Source organism: Pyricularia grisea (genome assembly GCF_004355905.1).
Source record: "Pyricularia grisea strain NI907 chromosome Unknown Pyricularia_grisea_NI907_Scaffold_2, whole genome shotgun sequence".
Classification (NCBI taxonomy): domain Eukaryota; kingdom Fungi; phylum Ascomycota; class Sordariomycetes; order Magnaporthales; family Pyriculariaceae; genus Pyricularia; species Pyricularia grisea.
Genome location: NW_022156717.1, coordinates 859,413 through 879,507, shown reverse-complemented (window position 1 = coordinate 879,507; position 20,095 = coordinate 859,413). Strand labels below are relative to the sequence as shown.

Sequence of the window (20,095 nt, the reverse complement as noted above, 5' to 3'; positions counted from 1 at the left end):
AGCTGCGGCCCCGGCGATTGGGTGACTAAGCAAGGAGCACGGACCGCATGAAAGACTTTTCATCCGGCCGTGAATAATCAAATGCAGTCGCACGACTTAGGTAGAAGACAGACCGAATATACCCAAATTGCAGAGGTATAACGTTCTCACCCATTGATTAAGTCTACCACGCAATGCATTGTTAGTAGACCTGCGAGTCTACGAACAGTTATACGTTTGCCTTATATACAAATATACGCTATGCTTATTCCAAATCGAAACGATTATATGTTATGTTAAAGCCTCGCAAATATTGACGAAAATTGGAATATTGCCGAATTCCGCTGTATTTTAATATCCAATAAAACGCGAATTTATTGTTAATATAATTAATAAACAAATATATAATTTTTGTAAAATTAATACATTTATTTTAATAATAAAATTTTTGTAATTAATTTATTTTTAACCTTTTTAAGGAATTTAAAATAAAGGCAATATTAAATCTATAATATAATATTAACTTGTAATTAATATACATATATTAACTATATATTTTGCATATAATAAAACCCATTTAATTAATAATACGGTCAATTTTTATATTATATATATCCGCAAATGCAATTTGTTCAAAATTTGGTATTTACCATGGAATAATATGTAAAATTCCGTTCGATGCTATATCCGAATAATAAAAAATTATAATATAATATTGGATTTTAATTATTAAAATCCTATATTTATTATTACCTCCTATTAATAGCCCAAATTAAACCAAAATATTCTGCGAAAAATAATATTAACGTATATACCCTATATAAACCCGGCATATATTTTATATATATTCCCTACGCTATTTACATTTTCGTTAATCTATAATAATTCCAAAAAATTACCAAACGTAAAAATGCCAAAAATATTTATATTTACATTTAAGGTTTGCTGTAAATATTTTGGTTGGTTATTAATCGAAAAATTAAACAAAATGGCCAATATTATTTGCAATTCGTTAAATTTCGAATTCGCAATTGGTATAGTAATATTTAAAGCCATTACGGTCCGTAAATCCTGTATATAAAAAACGTAAACGGAGGATAAAAAACGGATGGGCATTATATAAAAAAATTTTTTTTTCCAAATTTAACGTTCGGAAAAATATAATACCGATTAATTTTAATATTAAGGTTTATTATTAAATACGTAGTATTTGCATTGTTTTTGCCTTTATTTTTACTATATTTGCAATATTATATTGGCCATTGCATATACATTATATATATTATGCCTACGCCTAACGTACGTTTAATAATATATGTAATAAATAAAATAAAAATTTTGCGTATACGTTGCATATATATTATATATGCTGGTAAATTATAATTTTATTTACTGTTATTATATAATACATATATTATATTTATTTTTCACGTTTTTTAAATTAAATTTAAATAAAAAATTGGTATTTGTAACTTTTATTATATTCGAACTATATATTAAATTGTTAATACTGGTAATAAAACTTGGTATAAATATTTTGTAAATTATTATTTATTTTTTTATATTAATTGATATTATTAATTTTTTTTAAAAATTTAATATAAATTGTTTAATATATTAATTTATTTGTAAATTTTCTATTCCACCTATTTATATAGCTTAATAAATTTAAAATATAATTATAATATTATTCATATAAACATTTATATTATATATTATTATAATAAAATATTATATTAAAATTTTATTAACGTTGAGTTTCTCCCATATATATGTATAGCATATGCAGAGTATATGCCGTTAATTGTCTCTTTTCCGGGTCCACCTTTATGTGGGATAACCCATTCGACCCGTTTTGTTTGGCCAATTAAATTGCAAATTCTGAAGGGGGTTCAACTTTTAGCGAAAGTGGGTCTAATTATCTCTGAAGGGGGTTCAGCTCAATCCTGACCCGGGTTCATCTAATGCCTCGCCGGCAGCCAGGCAAGAAAAAGTAACGCCGCTTTCCTTTTGAGCGAACCAGCCAAACCAGTTCTTGTAGGGAGCCCAACCAGTTAACAACTCTCCAAAAGCATGGAGTGGCGTCGTACATGACAACGATCGCCATGCAAGTCGGAAACATATACTTTTTTCTGCCCTAATTCGAAGACACGAAATTAGCGCGCGCAAACAACTATCTAAACCTTTTTAGTTCCCGGGAGCTGTGAGCAAGGTCACAAAGCACTGCAATTCGGCCATTCCCAAGGAAATAAACCATCCCCATGGTGACGCTGACCAGTGAATCAGCCTGTCTTTCCGCTCAATCCCCATAATTACCATCAATTCTCCATCTCGCTCCTCTCCACCTAAATCTCTCACTGTCCCTCCTCTTCAACCCTATACCCGACTATAAGGAAAAGCAAATCTCATCGTCTTATCAACGTAATTGTCTCAGTAGCAAACGGGACGCAAACCTCCCTCTTCCACCGACATGGCACCCCCGGAATCGTGAAGGTGGCGGTAGTAGTTATGGTGTTGTAAATCCAGTAGGTGCTTACCGCCTGCAGCGGCGGCCTGGTCGACACCTGCGGCCGCACGCCGTAGCACTCGCACGCCGACACGTAGTCTTCGGGTTTTGCACAGAGCCCAGTCGCGTAGCCCGGGATCACCAGCAGGGCGAACTCGTCGCCCTTGTCGGCCGGCGGCGGGGTGGGTTGGGGTGTTGGTGTGTTTGACGGCATGGATGGAGTGTCGGTCGGGACTGGAAAGGACTTAGTCGTACTCGTCTGCGGAGCCGTGACGGTTTGAGTGATGGTTGAAGGGCTGGAAGTAGGGGTTGTCGGGGAGCTCGAGGGGCCTTGTGGCGTGTCAAGTCAGTTTTTTTTGTTTCGTTTTCAGACCCAAGGTACCAATGTGCACGAAGTACCGGCGGTTACTACAAACAAAGTCCGCTACTGTTACAGCTGACAATATAAATCATTATAACTTACTCGGAGTCACGGTTTGGGTTGTAGTCACGTGTACTGTCGATGTTTCACCACTAGTTTGGGTTGGTATCGGGATGGTAGGTGTAGATATAGTAGGGATCGGAACTGGGATCGTTGGCAATGGAATGGGGATGGTAGGTATTGGGACCGGAACAGGCACACCCAAGGATGGAGGCGCCACCGTACTAGTATGTGTCTCTGTCAGGTACGAGTGAGTCGTGGTAAACGTTGTTGTGACGGTGACGGAAGGTATCTATATATGCGTTCATAGTTAGAACAAGTTGCTGAAACTGGTAACAAAACCCATATCCTTTGTTTAGAGGATACTCATTGCCGATATACAAGACTTACCCTGGTGCTGGTGCTTATTCCAGGTACCTGCTGCGTCGTGGTCGGCTGTGTCGTGCTAGTCGGTAGGATGACCGTAACATTCGGCCCTACCGCTCTCTGAGTGACGGTCTGTATGCTCGTCTGCGGCACTATAAAAGCGGGCTGCGTGGAGCATAAGGTGCAAGTAGGCAAGAGCTGGCGTTTGTCGAGAGTGTCGCCGCTGCTCGCTTGCTGCTGTTCTGCTAGACACCGTGAGCAGTGCGTACCCCTGTCGCGCTCATTTTGGACAATTTTCGCCAGTACAGGAGCATGTTTGGTCAGTGCTGCCATTCCCGAGGCGGCCAGATTGTTCTCCCTGGCATTCGGAGAATAGTCGCTTGTAGCAGTGGTGGTCTGCCCAATCTTGACACTCGTCGTGGTGGGCTGGTAGACGGTGACTTGGACAGTCTCAGTGTAAGTCGTAGCTCGGCATGTTTGTGTAACAATACTATACGAGAACAACGACAAGACTACTTGTTAGCGAATGAGAATATCTCTGATGTGTTACATCAGTAGCTTTCAATTTTTACTTACGAAGTCGGAGTCCCAAGCACAGTAGTGTTCAGTAGCAAGCTACACTCTCTCTTTCGTCTGACCTGCTCCCTTGGGTTGACATTGGTCGCAAGCACAGCCCGGAAGCAGTTGTCCTGAGCACACTGGTAGTTCCCGATAAAGCCGGTTCCCCCAGGAGGTAGAGGTGGTTGCGGCAGGCCAAAAGCGACGCCGGCAACCAAAATTACTCCAGTGAACCCTTTCATTTCGAGCCTTGGCAAGTCGGATGATTTGCCCTTATAAAGACACGAACTGTTTCTCACCATCAAATAACTCAGCAGAGAGAATTTTGGAAAAGAAGGGAGCAAATCTAGAGGGTGGAAATGTGGGAGAGGAAAACCTTCGGGATTTAAAGTCTTGAAGCTTGCCGTCAAGCTTAGGGCTACCCAAGCGTGATGTTGTTTGTTGATTGTTTTCTACAACTAATGTTATTTCGCTGCATGAAGTTCAATGCACATCGTACCAGTCTAAAAGCTAGGTGCAGCTATGCAGTGAGATATATTCAGAGACTGCCACTGGCTTGCGCCGTTCACGATCTTGTTTGCCGAGACATTCCTGCTTCCATGCTGTGAGTACCTGACATATTCGGTAGGATGGTTGCTGCTTCAGGGTCCCCTTATTTTGTTTCCCGTGCGGCTCCCAATACGGTTTTAAGATTTACGTTCTGTGATCCATTATTTACTTTCGATGAGCATGTGACAGTGCTTTGCATGCACTTGCATGAAGGCTGCGACTGGGTGTATGACCTTTTCCCTGGTAAGCATTCATAGCTGAGAGCTGTTAGCACAGCTTCAATATAGTTTCCCCACCTAGCAACCTCCGACAAGCTGGTAACAATCCTATCAAGCCGTTTTGCCAGGGGATAACATGACTGTCGCAGACCACATACGAGCACTCGATTATCTCGGTCATTGAAGTAGAAGGAAAAAGAATACACGCTCGTCAATTTCTTGTGTCATGAAAAAATTCCTTGACCCAAGGGGCTGTTGAAACTTCAATAGACCAGTAATCTAGTATACAAACCCAGGTAGAAATACTTGAATTTTGATAAAGGTGAAGGCGAGCTCTAAAGAGGCTAGGGAGAACGTAAAGCGCCACGTGACACGCTTACATAAATCTTTGGGTGGCAAACGCAAAATCGCGCACGCGCGTCTCATATTCATTAAGTACTCTTTGCTTAATTAATTAGCGAAAAGACCCTATGTGTTAACAGGTCCTAAACCCGGTGTTAATAAGAAATGTATAATTGCGGTGATTAGTAAAAACAATCTAATACAACTAACGGTATTTTTCTTTATGGTAACTATTTATTTGTAATTATTTACAATCCCACAAAAATGGGTTAAAACGTCGAGTACGTGTTTTATGATCACGTGGCCATACAGGTAATTAACCCACTTGCATATTTACTTATATTTTTAAATTTGCCGCCACCGCCGCCGCCTTTATTTTAATTATTTTGATAATCAAGGCTAAAATATTAAATAAAATTAAACAAAAAGTTATAATAATTATAAGGTATGAGTATTCATATATTTCAATCCAAAGAAATATTGTTAATATAATTATTGAGATTATAAATTAATCTTTAAAATTTAATAATATTTTGCTGTTTTTAAACTTAAAAAACCCCCTTTAAAAGTACCTTTTTAATGGAAATAAATTTGTAATTTAATAATTTAAAGTGAGCTTTTAACCCTCCTTTACGCTTTACATTACTAAATATATAAGTAAGTTACGTGTAACAAGTTTGTGCGGTTTTGCCGCAACTTATTATGCTGTAAATAATTAAACGTAAGCTTTTAAAATTACATATTATTATTTTAACGGCTTTAATTTTATAAGCAATAATTATATTTATTTAAAGCCATGTTAATTTAAATATTTTTCTTAAAAATAAAAGGGGCTAAAGTTATAAAGTTAAAACTTATTTATTATAAAAAATAAAGTATATTATATTAATAAATAATATTAATAATTTATAAATATTTTATTCTGCTAATATAATATTTATATATTAAATATAATTTGCTTTTTATAATTTAACACACGTTTAAATTAAATTTTTTAATTTTATTTTAATTTATTTTTATTAAAATCTCGAAATGATATACTCTTGAAATTATAAATAATTAATTAAAATAATTAAAATAATTAAATATTTAAGAAATATAGGCGACTCTTATTAAACTAAAATAAAAATAAAGCTTTTATTTATTTATTTTTACTTGTAAATTTTAATAAATATTTTTATTTTTAATAATTATTCTCCCTAGTAAACTTTATTATATAAAAATATAATTAAATGTTTAAATTAAAAAAAGGCCATAATAAAGAGCTACTTATATTATTAAATAACCTTATTATTTTTAAAAACGAAAATTCAAATAACGTAAATTATATACCTAATAATAATAATAATAATAATAATAATAATAATAATAATAATAATAATAATAATAATAATAATAATAATAATAATAATAATAATAATAATAATAGTAATAATAGTAGTAATAGTAATAATAAAGCGGAGATAATATTATATATTAAAGTTATAAATTATATTTTAAGAATTGAAAATTTATATTTAATTTTTAGACCTAAGAAGCCCGCTTATATAAGCGGTATTTTTTTATTATTTAAATAACGGTAATTGAAAACTTATATAATTTAGCCCCGCAGGTTAAATATTATTATTTAAATATTAGTAAATATACGCGTAATACTAAATTATACCGGCGGCGGGGTGGGAAGAAAGGGGCGAAAGCGGCTAAAGCAGGTGTTATATATTATTTTAAAACCTAAATTTAAAGGGGTAAACCAACGGCCTCGTAATTATTAAATTCCAAAATAAAATTATCATTAAAAATAAAAAATAAAGGTACAAGATTATTATTATTCGCGTTGAAAAGGTATTTATATAAAACAAATTACATATATTCCCGTCGTTTTAACACGCTATATAATATATTTATCTAGCACAAATTCGTTATATAGCTTTTTTAAACGCCCGTTTTCGTCGGGGCGGGTCGGTCCGGATGTAAAATATCGCGCCCCGCGGTTCCGCCTTATTTGTTTTTACCTCGATATTATATTAACCGTTTTCGCCCAATTATTTAAATTATCGTTCCCATAATATTGGTTAAAACCGTAATTTGTGTTTCCAACCCGTTTTTTCGCGTGTTTCTTTTGTATAAACTTCTTTTATTTCATTTTCATTTTGTTTTTATTTTGTTTTTAATCCGCGGTTACAATTAAATATATTTTAGGTTAATTTAAAACGCGGTTTTTCTTACTATTCCGCTTACGGTTTAATAATAAATAAGTTTCTTTATTTATCCGTCCGTTGTTTTTTTTATTTTTATATTTTTTATTTATTATTATAATCGCTAATAAAATTTTCACTTTATTTATTTTTTCCACGTATCCGTTTTTTTTCTGCTGATTTCTTTTTATTATTTTCTTTTTTGGATTAACAACTTTTTATTTTCGCGTAATTTCGCTGTTATTTTCCGTTGTACGCGGTTTATTTTTTCGTTCGGCGTTAATATTCTTTTTGGTTTTAACTAGGTTTACGCCTGTTTTTTTTACGTTTTTTTACCTGTATTTATTATTATATCGCCGTTTGATTTTATCGTATTATATTTAATCATAAAATAAATAATATAATTATCAAAATGTTTAGAAAGAAATAAACCCTTTTAACATTTTTTCAGTTTATTAAATAATTATAATAATTTTAATGTTTCCGTGGTAAATTTGCACCGGTATTTTCTTTTTTGTTTTTTTCCATTAATATACTATGTAAAAACCCCGCCGTATTATAAATGTAATCGTGATTAGAAATAATTTTAACGATAAATTATTCGTTACAATTAAATCATAATTTCCGCTTTATTTTTTATATATTAATATTGTATAAAGTATTGGTATTTTTAATTAAGTTACCCGTTTGAATAATACGGTTTTTATTAAAAACCGTAAAAATAAAAAATCGGTTTATAATTATAAAAAATCCTTATATGTGTTACGATTAAAGTATCGGGGTAACCTGTTCTTATAATAAAATACAGTGGGTTAAATCAACTAAACGTCTAATTGGGTAATTGGGTATTTTTAATAATTGGGGTAAAATAATAATCGTTCTCAAATAAATATTAAAATTATTTAAAATTAAATTATTATTAAATAATCCTAAAATCGAGTTTATTTATATAATAATAAACGTGTTTTATATAAATTATATTCCAAACGTAATCGTTTTTTTATTAATAATTATAACTACCCTGGGGTAATTACTGCTGGGTTAATTATTCTTTTGGCAATAATCGTGGTTATTTTTATCCCAATAATCGAATTAGGGTTTTTTATTCCATTATTATATAGTTTCGTACTCCCATTTTTTTATTTTTGGTTTGTAAATTTCGGTAATTTTATTTAAATTCCCGATATTCTCCCATTTTTACCTAATTATATCGGTATCGATTTTGGTCGTAATATTAAATTTTTCTTCCCAAAATTAAACCCCGTGGCCGAATAAATAAACTTTTTTCCCCTAAATTTTTTTTTTAAATTCTTTTTATTTTCTCCTATTAACCGCGATATTGTTTCGAATTAAAAAACGGTTGTAATTTATCCGCCCGATTTCCGCGTTTTTCGTTCGTTGCAAAAATTGGGTTAAAACCATTATTTTCGAAAATTTCGAAATTATACCGTATTCTTTTTATAAAGTCCGTGGCCATTCGTATCGTATAATTTTATCGAATTTTCAATATAATAAATATATTTATTTTGGTTGGAAATACGACGTTATTTCCATTTTTATTACCAATTATACGTGGTTTTCTTTTCGCGTGTAAAATTTATTTCGTAATTTAACCTGTTTTTTTAATGGATCGATTAAATTAAAAGAAAATTAGAACTGCAAAAATCCGAAATTAAAAACGATATTTTCCGTGTGTAATAAAAAATTGCACGTTTACAGCGAAAATCGTCCGAATAATTTGATTGGTTATTAAAATTACGCAAATAAAAACGTTTTTTCCAATTTCGTAACGAGGTTAAAATTATTTATTTAATTATTAAATTATCGGTAAAAAATATTACGGAAAAAAATTGTTTAAAGGTCGACGAATTACTTTTCAATGGTTTATTCGAATTAGGTTTGGTTTAGGAGCTGCGTTTTTTGGATTATATTAATATTACAAATTGGTTTTTGGTATTGGGCGTTAATTTATAAAATTGGGTTTTTGTAAACTTAATTTTTAAAAATAATAAGTGGTGTGTTTTTGAATCGTTTTTTTTTAATTAATTTATTCGCAATTTTAATTTTCGGTAATATTAGCGGAATAATTCCTGGTAATTTTAAAGGTGGTTAAAAGGTTTCCAAATATTTTTTTCGTATTTATAATTTTTTTATTTAATAAAATATTTTATTTTACCATGATTACGTTTATGGTCGAATATTCGTTTTATTTCGTAAATTTTTTATACGTCGATTTTAATAATTTTTCGTATATTGGTACCGTATAATGCTAATTCCAATAATAATATATAAAATGTTGGATAAATTTTTATAATATTTGGTAATAATAACTGGTAATTAATATCGCTAATCTTTTTATTAACTTTAAAAAATCCGAATCTTTTAAAATTTAATTTGTTATTTGGTCGTTATATTTTAATATTATATCGAATAAGGTGAATATTATTTTTTTTAATCAATAATCCTTTTATCCGATATTAATTGGCGTATTATATTATTTTTTTCCGTACGAATTTTAATTTTTGCTGTAGTTTTTTATATAATTACCGTAATTCGTTTATTCATTTATCGGCTCGTGGTGCCGTAATAATCGTTTTAGGTTTTCGATATATCATATAATTAAATCCGTAATTAGCGTAAAACGGGGTTATTTTGGTATTTTCGTTTTTTAAATTATTATAGGCTAATTAAATTATTATGGGTAATAATTATATTTACTCGTTTTATTTATAATTTACGTAATATAATAAATATTGTTCGAATATTTGGTTGGTTCGTTTTTTTATCCGTTTATTTGGGGGTGAAATATATTAATAATTTGTAATTAATTTTTGATTAATTTATTAACGATTTCCAAAATTTCGATGTAAAAGATTTATTTTTATCGGTAATAATATTTTTGGGTAATTTGTAATTATTAATAATTATTCGTAAAAATATATAGGCGATTTTTTCGGTGTTATTATTTTTTTTATATAATAGGAAATAGGTATATTTGGTAAATTTATCCATTATAATTAATATGTTATTATATTTAATTCGTGTAAATAATTTTTTTAAAAATGTAACGGATTCGTGCTAAATACACGTATTATATAACGTGTTAAAACGATGGAAATACACGTAACCCTCCCTTATATAAACACCCTCCTAACGCGAACAAATAACGGTTTTATACCTTTACCCTTTAATTTTAATAATAATTCCAATTAAAAATCCAACAATTACAGGGCCGTTAACCTACCTTTTTATATTTATTAAAATTCGTTTTTTTTTTCGATTATTTATAAATTTATTATTAATAATTAAAAACACCGCCCCAATAACGGGAATTACCCTCCAAAAAATATAGCGGATAAAATATAAATTACAAAACAAAATCCAATTTTTTTAATTAAACGTTTTAATAACGTTAACCGCGGTCGAAATCCTCCAAACCGCGTTACCGTTTCGACGGAAATTGTTTCGAAACCCTTTATCGTACGACGGTTTACCAATATTATTTACGGTTTAACGTTATATTATAAAATATAAATTATAATAAAACGCTAATTTTATCGGTAATTACGAAAATTAATACGAATAATTTTGGGCAAATTTAAAATTTACCGTTTAAAAAATTGTTAATTTTTATTATAAAATCGGCGGTAAAAATGGAATTTATAATTATATCGATTTTTTAAAATATTTAAAACGTATATATAATAATTTTTATAAACGTGCCCAAATTTTTGCCAAATTCGAATTATTAAAAATAAAACCAAACCAATTTTTCGTCCAATTTATTATAATTTTCAAAACTTTTTTAATAACGGCGGACGGGTTTTTTTGGTCGGATAAAATACGGATAAATCTTTTACGTTTTAAGATTTCGCTCCAAAATTAAAAAATTATACGTAAAACGAAATACCCTAAATAATATATATTTTAACGCGGTGGTAATTTATTGCCAAATGGCCCAAAATTAAAAAACTTTAATTTAACAAAACGGTATAATTAATACCGCATTTAAATAACCACGATTTCGAAATTTACAAACGATGGAAATATTTTAATAATAGGTGTTAATATTTTGGGTATAAATAGGTATAATTTGCCCAAAAATAAACGCCGGTATGGACGTTTTCCGGCCCTAACGACGACAGGGGGTAAAATAAAATAATACGTTTTTTAAATCTTATAAAAAAATTATTAACGGCGGCGTAAATTAAAGGCGTATTTTTATTACGGAAATACCATTTACCAAATAACGGATTATAAATTCGTAACGGTATTACGTCCAAATAAAACGGTTACCACAATATTATTTAAAAGTTTTTAATAAAAAAATAAATAATTTTTAATATAAAATTTAATTAAAAATTTAAACCGGATAATTTAAAAAAAAACCGTATAAACGGTAAAAATAATAGTTAACGGCGGCGAAAAAAAGAATCACCAAATTATAAGTGGTTTACATTTTTTATTCCTGTTTTTTTAAATAATTTACAATTTATCAATATATAAATAAATTTAAATTACAAATATTACGCGGTTCGGTTACGGGTTAATTAATTTCCGTTACCCACCCCGCGTTAATTAAATATTATATTAAATTACACGTCCCCCATAATACGGAAAATTGCAAAATACAAAATAAACATAAATAAATAAATAACGTTAATATTATTTTATATTATTTTGGATTTAATCCGGAACGTAATATTAAATATTTCCTAAATAATATATAAAAGGATACTTTTCGAAATTAATTATAATAAATTTTATATCGGGGTAATAAAAGGAGTATTGGTCCGCGAATTATCGGCGCGACGGATTTAAAATAAATCCACCGTAATTATTAACAACGTATTTTTAACGGTTTATAAAAGAATAAAACGAAATACCCCCGGATAAATGGAATTTATAATAATTTTTTTACGTAAAATGGCCCAAATCTTAAAAATAAATATTATTATTATAAATAACCCCGAATCGACCGAATTATTTAAAAAATTGGCCGGTTTCGAAAACCTGTTCGATTAAATTAAAATATCCGAATTTTTTTTATATAAAAAATAATTTAATTCTTATATCCAATTACGGAAAAACGACCAAAAACGTATTCCGGTATTATTTTGGGAATATGTATACTATATATTTAAAAACCAATTGTTAAAATTACAGAAATTATCAATAGATACAATAAATAAAAATTAAATCCGAACAAATTCTTTTTTGGCGGTGGTATTAATATTAATAATCCGCAAAACGTCGGAAAAATGTCATTTTTACGTTAATTACCGGATATTTAATAATATTATAATATAAAACCATTACCCGTTATTATTAATTAAAAAAATAATCCGTTTTATGGCAAAAACCAAATAATTTACGAAAATGGACGTACGCGCCGTTTTTTACAAAATAAAAATAATAAAAAACAATAAATATTTAACGGCGTTTTGGACACGGTCTGGGTTTTTCGGAGGGTTGGTTTATTTTTTTAATTTAACCGGAACGCCCGTAATTTTTTAACGTTACGTTAACGGAATATCAAATATTATTTTGGACGATTTTACGTCGACGTATTTGGACGATATATTAATTTATTCGTTAAATTTAAAAAAACGATTATTGGCGGAATATTTCTTTAATTTTTTAAGAATTAAATAACGCCGAAGTAAATTTGGATTTTAAAAAAACGTATTTGCGGTAAAAAAGGTAAAATATTTAAAATTTATTATTAAAATAAAAAAAAGGATTTAAACGGATCCGGAAAAAATCCGAATAATACGGAAATAAAAGATACTTATTTGGTTGAAAGGTTTGCAAAAATTTTTAAAATTCGCCAATTTTTACCGAAATTTTATTTAAAGTTATTCCGTTTTAACCGAATTACTATTATTATTAATAAAATAAGGGATATTTTTCCGTTGGATTCCAAAAATTAATAACGTATTCAAAAAATTAAAAAAGGGTTTTTTCCAAATTTTTAATTTTCGTTTAATAGGATAACGTAATAAAAACTAAAATTAAAACGGATTATTTTAATTCGGTTTTAAATAATTAATTATCCCAAAAGCAAACGGACGGATTATAAAAATTAATAATTTTTTATTCGGTAAAATTATCCCCAACGCAAAAAATTATATAATCCACGATAAGAAATTTTTAACGGTAATAATATATTTAAAAATTTAAAACGCGGAATTATAAAATATCCGTTAACCGTTTTTAATTTTAACAAATTATAAAATATTAAGATATTTTTTTGAATTAAAAAGAATATTTAAAAGATAAATACGGTGGGTAAAAATATTTGCCAAATTTTATTATCATTTCCGTTTCCGTTTCGGGCGATTAACAATAATTTCCGACTCGTTTATTTAAAAAAAGCAGAATAAATATTATAAACCAAAATTAACCACCGTATTATATTTTTTCCACCCGGTAATAATATTAACACCAAATTAAACCAACCCTCGGGCCTAAATTAATATATTATCCATTATTCCGTCTTTATAACCGCATTTAGCCGTTTTTTGGTAAAAAACGCTGCGGAAAAATTATATATATTATATACGTTTAAAAACGGTTGATAATAACGCGTAACGTTTCCCCCCAAAAACCAAAATAAAAACGTAAATTATAAGTTACGCAATTAATACGTTAAATATATTTTTATACCGAAAACGTTTATAATTATTAAATTAAAATTTTTTAATTATTATTATTTTTAAAAAGATTTATAAATTTCCCATTATAAATTATATAAACCGGAATAATATTTTCGCCGTCTTAACACGGAATTATTATTAAAACGGAATATTATAATATATAAAATAATTCGTCCGTAATTATAATATATACCGAAAATTAAAATTTTCCGAACGTTTTTGATAAAAATTAGTACAATTTTTACCAACGCCGGTTAAATATTAAAAATAAATTTTTATAAATTTTATAATAAATTTATTTAAATACGACGAAACCAACCCCCGGTATTTAATTATTATAACCGCTAATTTATCCCAATATATATAATTAAAAATAATATATTTAATAAAAATAGAAAATTACGCTATAAAATTTGAAATGGTATAATAACGATTCCGGGGTTTTTTTAACCAAATTATTTTAAATAAAGGGTTAAATTGGGTGGGCGAATTTTGGACAAAATTATATAAGTAAATAAAAATTAAACAATTTTATTTTATAATATATTACCCCGAAATCGACGGTAATATAAAACGAGCGAATTAAAAAATGTAATATTATTTACAAATCTACGTGGCGTCCGATTAAAAAAATTGGCCCGAACATTTAAACGCAGCCCAATTAATTTTGAATAATAAAAATTTATCGGTTACGGGTGTTAATTTAAATAAATTATTATTAAGGTTTCATATCGAGGCGATTCCGTTCCGGTAATTTCCGTTGCCCGTTTTTTTTACGAATTTAAAAAGGCGTAAAACCCATTTTATTAAATATTTACGCCGAAATATAAATATTATCCAAATTATTATAATATATATATAATAATAATAAAGAATTGGGGTAAATTTATTTTAACGCCTAATAAAAATATTTAAAATAAACGACGAAATATATTTTAATTTCCGTAATATCCGTAATAACCACCCGTACCGTAAATTCGATTACATTTATAAAAAATATATAATAATTACGGTATTTACGCCATTAATAATTACGTTAAACGTACCGGAAAATACTTATCCGATTTTATACGTCGAATTGGTTAAACGCGCGGTCACCGACCCGTTTCCGTCCCAATTATATATAAATATTAGGCCAAAACCGGTAACGACGGTGGACGGAAATAAAAAATAAAAAAAAAACGAAGGAGAAATAAAAACATTTTATCCGTAAAAAACCGTAAAAAAAGGGCCACGGTTATATAATATTAGTTAAATAAATAAATTACGATAATTTTATATAAAATGTCTTAAAATATTTCGAAAACGTACAAATTTACCACTAATTCGAGGCACGATAAAACGATATATATATAAATATCGGTCCGGTGTTACGACCAGACAAATTGGGCCGGTACCAAAGAGGCCAGGTGGGGTTACACCCCTTCTAACGACATTTATCCAAAAAAATCACCGACCGGCGGAAACCGGATTACATAAGGGAAAGGATACGTGACATTACGTAATCGCCAAAAAAATATAATTAATATATTACATATTAAATATAGCAAAACGAATAATATATTGGTTATGGGATATATTAAACATATTGCGATCGGGACTATAGTTTATATAAAACGCATTTATTACCATGTAAATAAATTCGATTTTAGGATTGTTTAACAACAATTAAATTTTAATTAATTTTAATATTTATTTAAAACCGATTATAATTTTACCCCAATCGTTAAAAATACCTAATTTCCAATTAAACGTTTAATTATTTTAACCCATTATATTTTATTATAAAAATAGGTTACCCTAATATTTTAATCGTAATATTTTAATTATTTTTGTTCAATATTTTATTTTAAAATATATTGAATAATACCGCCGAAATAATATCTTCCAATAAAACCACCCTTTAAACCTCTTTTACCATTAACGTTCCGGCCAACGTTAACATTTTACGTTAAATAATTGCGATATTTTAAACCGAAAATCGATAATCTTAAAAACGGATAACCAAATAAATTAACCGAATTAATAAAAATAATATTAAATATCTTTTATTTACGTTTTTTAACGGCATTATAAATATTTTATAAAAGTTTTTTACGGAAGCCCGGGCTTATTTACATTTTAACGAGGATAATTTCGATAATAATGTAAATAAAATTGCCTACGTAATTTTATTTTTCAAAAACGACGCGTTCGCCTGGTTTAAATTTATATTACGAAATTATTTGGACTATAAAAAAAAAACCGTAAAATTAAAATTAACCGTATTTTCGACGATTACGATAATTTCGAAAGATATTTTAAAAAAATATTTGGTAATTTAAACGAAGAACGCACGGTTAAACGTAAATTAATGCATTTTACCCAAACTAAATTAATATTTAAATATACCAATAAATTTTAACAAATTACCGCCAAATTATTATAGGACCCCAAAACCCTAATGGCACGTTTTTATACGGAATTTAAAAAGAAAATTAAAAACGAATTTATTAAAATAAAATAACCCAATATTTTAATTAAATACGTAAAATTAATAGTTAAATTAATAATCGATAATACGAAAAAATATTGGAACGAGGCGAAAAACGCAATATATAGGGATTAATTTTGCGATAAACCAATATCGGACGCAAATATTAACACCCCAAACCGCCTCGTTAATATAATATTTTATATGGGACGTATAGCGGATTTATAAATTTTAACGCAATATAATATAAAAAACCTCGTAAGAACCCTAAAAATGGTAAATATTTAAAATATAATAAAATAAAATATATTACCAAAAATTGCTTTAAAAATTAAAATAATATCCCCGATTTTATTTTCGATTTTAGGGGTAAATCCGAAAAAATACGAAATTTCAACGTTATAAATTACCAACAGGTATAATTTAACCAATATAATTTAATAAATTGGACCATTTATTACGACGATAATTATGTAATCCATAATAGTTTTAAAATGGACGTAAAATAACATTTTTAAAAACCAAAAAATTTAAATATTGGTAATAGAAAACCGAATACCCACGGAAATAAGGCCATTAACCAATTTACACCGATAAAATATTATATTATCCGAATTTACAAGTTTAAACGCTTTAAAAAAATTTAATACGGAATAATTAAAATAAACCCACCGTATTAAAATAACCAACCAATTTTTAACGGAAATGTTTTTAATAACGTTTTAAAAAAAATTTAAACGACGAAAAAAAATTAATTTTAAACCGTTATAACGTGGAAAAAATTGATGATTTTTATAGATACGTTAAAAAATAGATTAATTTATACCAAAACGATTAATTAATCCAATTTTTAAAATATAATCCGGTGTAATAAAAGTAAAAATTTTTAAAAAACCCGGATTTTACGTTTGGGCACCATCCAATATTTAATACTAAATATTCGGAACACCCACGTGTTTTTTGGGCCGAATATTTCCGAAATAATTACGGAATTTATTTAAACAAAAAGATTTACCATAATTTTTTCCCTCGACGGCGATTAATTATAAAAATTAACGAAATTTATATAATTAAAAAATTACCTAATTAAAAAATTAAAATTAAATTACGGAACGAACCAGTAATTTTTTTACGCTATATAGTAAATACCCTATAATATATTATAATTAATTAATTTCTTTATAATATAAATACACCCGCAATATATATAAGATCCATATATTAATTAAAATATAAAATTAACACGTACGAAAATAATAATACCAAATATTTGCATTTATAACCAAAATTATATAAAATTCGAAAATAAAAAACAAATAAAGGCCTATAAACGTACGTAAAATACCTGCACCAACCAAATATTTATTCGACAAAATTAAAATAAAAAATAATTTTACACCCAAAAATAAAAAAAATAAAAACCCCCGACGCGAATCCAGCAAATTAAAAAATTAAACAGCCAAACGGTATAAAACACCGAACGGTGAAAATAAAAATAGAATAAAAAACCCTAAACGTTACGTAAAACACGGTAATAAAATACAAATATATATTTTTTAATATACGATTCGATAAAAAATTTATACGAGCATTTTTCCATAATAAAATATAAAATAATTATATATTATTAAAAATTGTAACGGAACGACGAATATTTTGGTAATAAAAGAAAATTATATTAATTATAAACCGTGGAAAAAAAGCAATTTTATACGGAAACGGTATTATCGAAATAAAAACTATATATTTTTGGATAAAAAATTACGGACGAAAAAATTAAATTATTTTAAATATTACGGAAATAAGGGACAAAAATATAATTTTAAAAACTTTTTGGTTTAAAAAAAATAACCCCAAAATAAATTGGATAACCGGCCAAATCTAATAGAAAAAAAATTTAATTAATAAACAATTTACAATATATAAAAGTTTATATAAAAAATATAAAATACGGATAAACCAAATAAAATAAATGGCGTACCTACGCAAAGGACGACCAAACCCGAAACCAATGTTGGAAAAAAAACGATTATTTACAAATTAAAACCGATCCAATACTATAATACCAAATATAAACGAATAAACCAAAAACGGTAAAATTCCAAAAAATACCAAATTTATACACGATTATTTAATTAAAAATTCGAAATAAAATTACCCGAATATAATTTGTTCGACCATGAAATACCATTTAAAAAAAGTTTAACCAAAATTCCATAAAATATACGGTTTAAATCCAATATAAATAAAAATATTAAACGAATATTTCGCAAAAGATTTTGAAAAAAGATATGTTAAATTATTAATATTACCAACGGAATATCCAATTTTTTTCGTATCAATAAAACCGGAAAATTACGATGATACGTAAATTATAAATAATTAAACAATATTATTATTAAAAATTATTATCCATTCCCATTAATAAAAAAATTTTAAAATATATTTTACCAAATATAATAATTTACGATATTAAATTTTAAAAAAATATATAATTTAATCCGTATAAAAAAAAGCGAAAAATAAAAAACCGCGTTTCGTATTAAACGAAAATATTACAAATATTTAATAATATTTTTCGATTTTACCAACGCCCTAATAATTTTCCAGATTATAATTAATTACGTTTTTAAAAAACGTTTAAATATTTTCGTCGTTATTTACCTGGACGATATTTTTATTTTTTCCAAAATATTGGAAAAATATAAAAAAGACGTTTACACGGCTTTACGAAAATTATAATACGTTAAATATTTTATTAAACCGGAAAAATGTTTTTTTTATAATAAATAAATTAAGTTTTCAAAATATATTATCGTTTTTGGAAAAATTAGGATGGAAAAATTAAAAATCCAAAGAATAAAAAAATAGTTTTAATTGTAAAATGTAAAAAACGTTCGAATTCTTTTCGGATTTGTAAATTTTTACAAAAGATTTATTCAAAAATACGGCGTAATCGCCACCTTATTGACCAATGTAATTAAAAAAAAATTAAATTTCCAATAAACGGAATAAATATAATAAACTTTTTAAATAATTATAAAGCGTACTAATATAGAAACCAGTTTTTAAAATACCAAATTTAACGAAATTTTTCGAAATTAAAACCGACGTATTTAATTACGCGATTAGAGGATAATTTCACCAGCGAAATAAAAAAAAAGGTTGCATTTTTACGCCTTTTCTTTACAAAAATTATATAAACCAAAATTTAATTATTAAATATACGATAAAAAGTTAATAATTATTATTCGACTATTCGAAAAATGGAAACCCTAATTATCCGGAATTAAACACGAGGTGTAAATTTATACAAATTATAAGAACCTAACTTATTTTACTATTAATAAAATGTTAAATAAACGATAAATTAAATGGTTAAAACTTTTATTAGAATTCCATTTTAGGATTATTTACCGAAAAAAAAACAAAAAACGGCAGGGCCGACGTTTTTAACCGAAAATTAAACCACGAAAATATTATACCAAAGAAAATACGCGTTATTTTTATAATAAACGAAAACGGAAACCTTTTACCAATATACCGGAATTTTATAGTAATAAATATAATAATTACACTAAAAGAAATACGGAAAATCCACGAAAATAAAACCCACGGATATTAAAAATTTTTCAAAATATGGAAACGGTTAAAATAACATTATAATTTTAAAAAAATACGATAAAAAGTACGAAAAATTATTACAAATTGCAAATTTTGCGTTAAAAACAAATTCGCAAAATATAAACTTTATAAATTTTTATAACTATTACCAACTTTTAATAAAATTTGGCAAATTATTATTATAAATTTTATCCTTAAATTATTA

General features: G+C 27.6%; 1 protein-coding gene across 1 annotated transcript; it reads right to left on the bottom strand.

Annotated features, from left to right (window-relative positions):
• Window positions 1-2,384: 2,384 nt before the first annotated feature.
• On the bottom strand, window positions 2,385-4,072 carry PgNI_02824 (uncharacterized protein; the record flags this gene model as incomplete). The annotated part of the gene is made up of 4 exons (XM_031122881.1): window positions 2,385-2,815; window positions 2,949-3,198; window positions 3,297-3,762; window positions 3,849-4,072. 4 exons carry the CDS (start codon window positions 4,070-4,072, stop codon window positions 2,385-2,387), a joined length of 1,371 nt encoding a protein of 456 aa, XP_030984463.1.
• Between the last annotated feature and the right edge of the window lie 16,023 nt (window positions 4,073-20,095).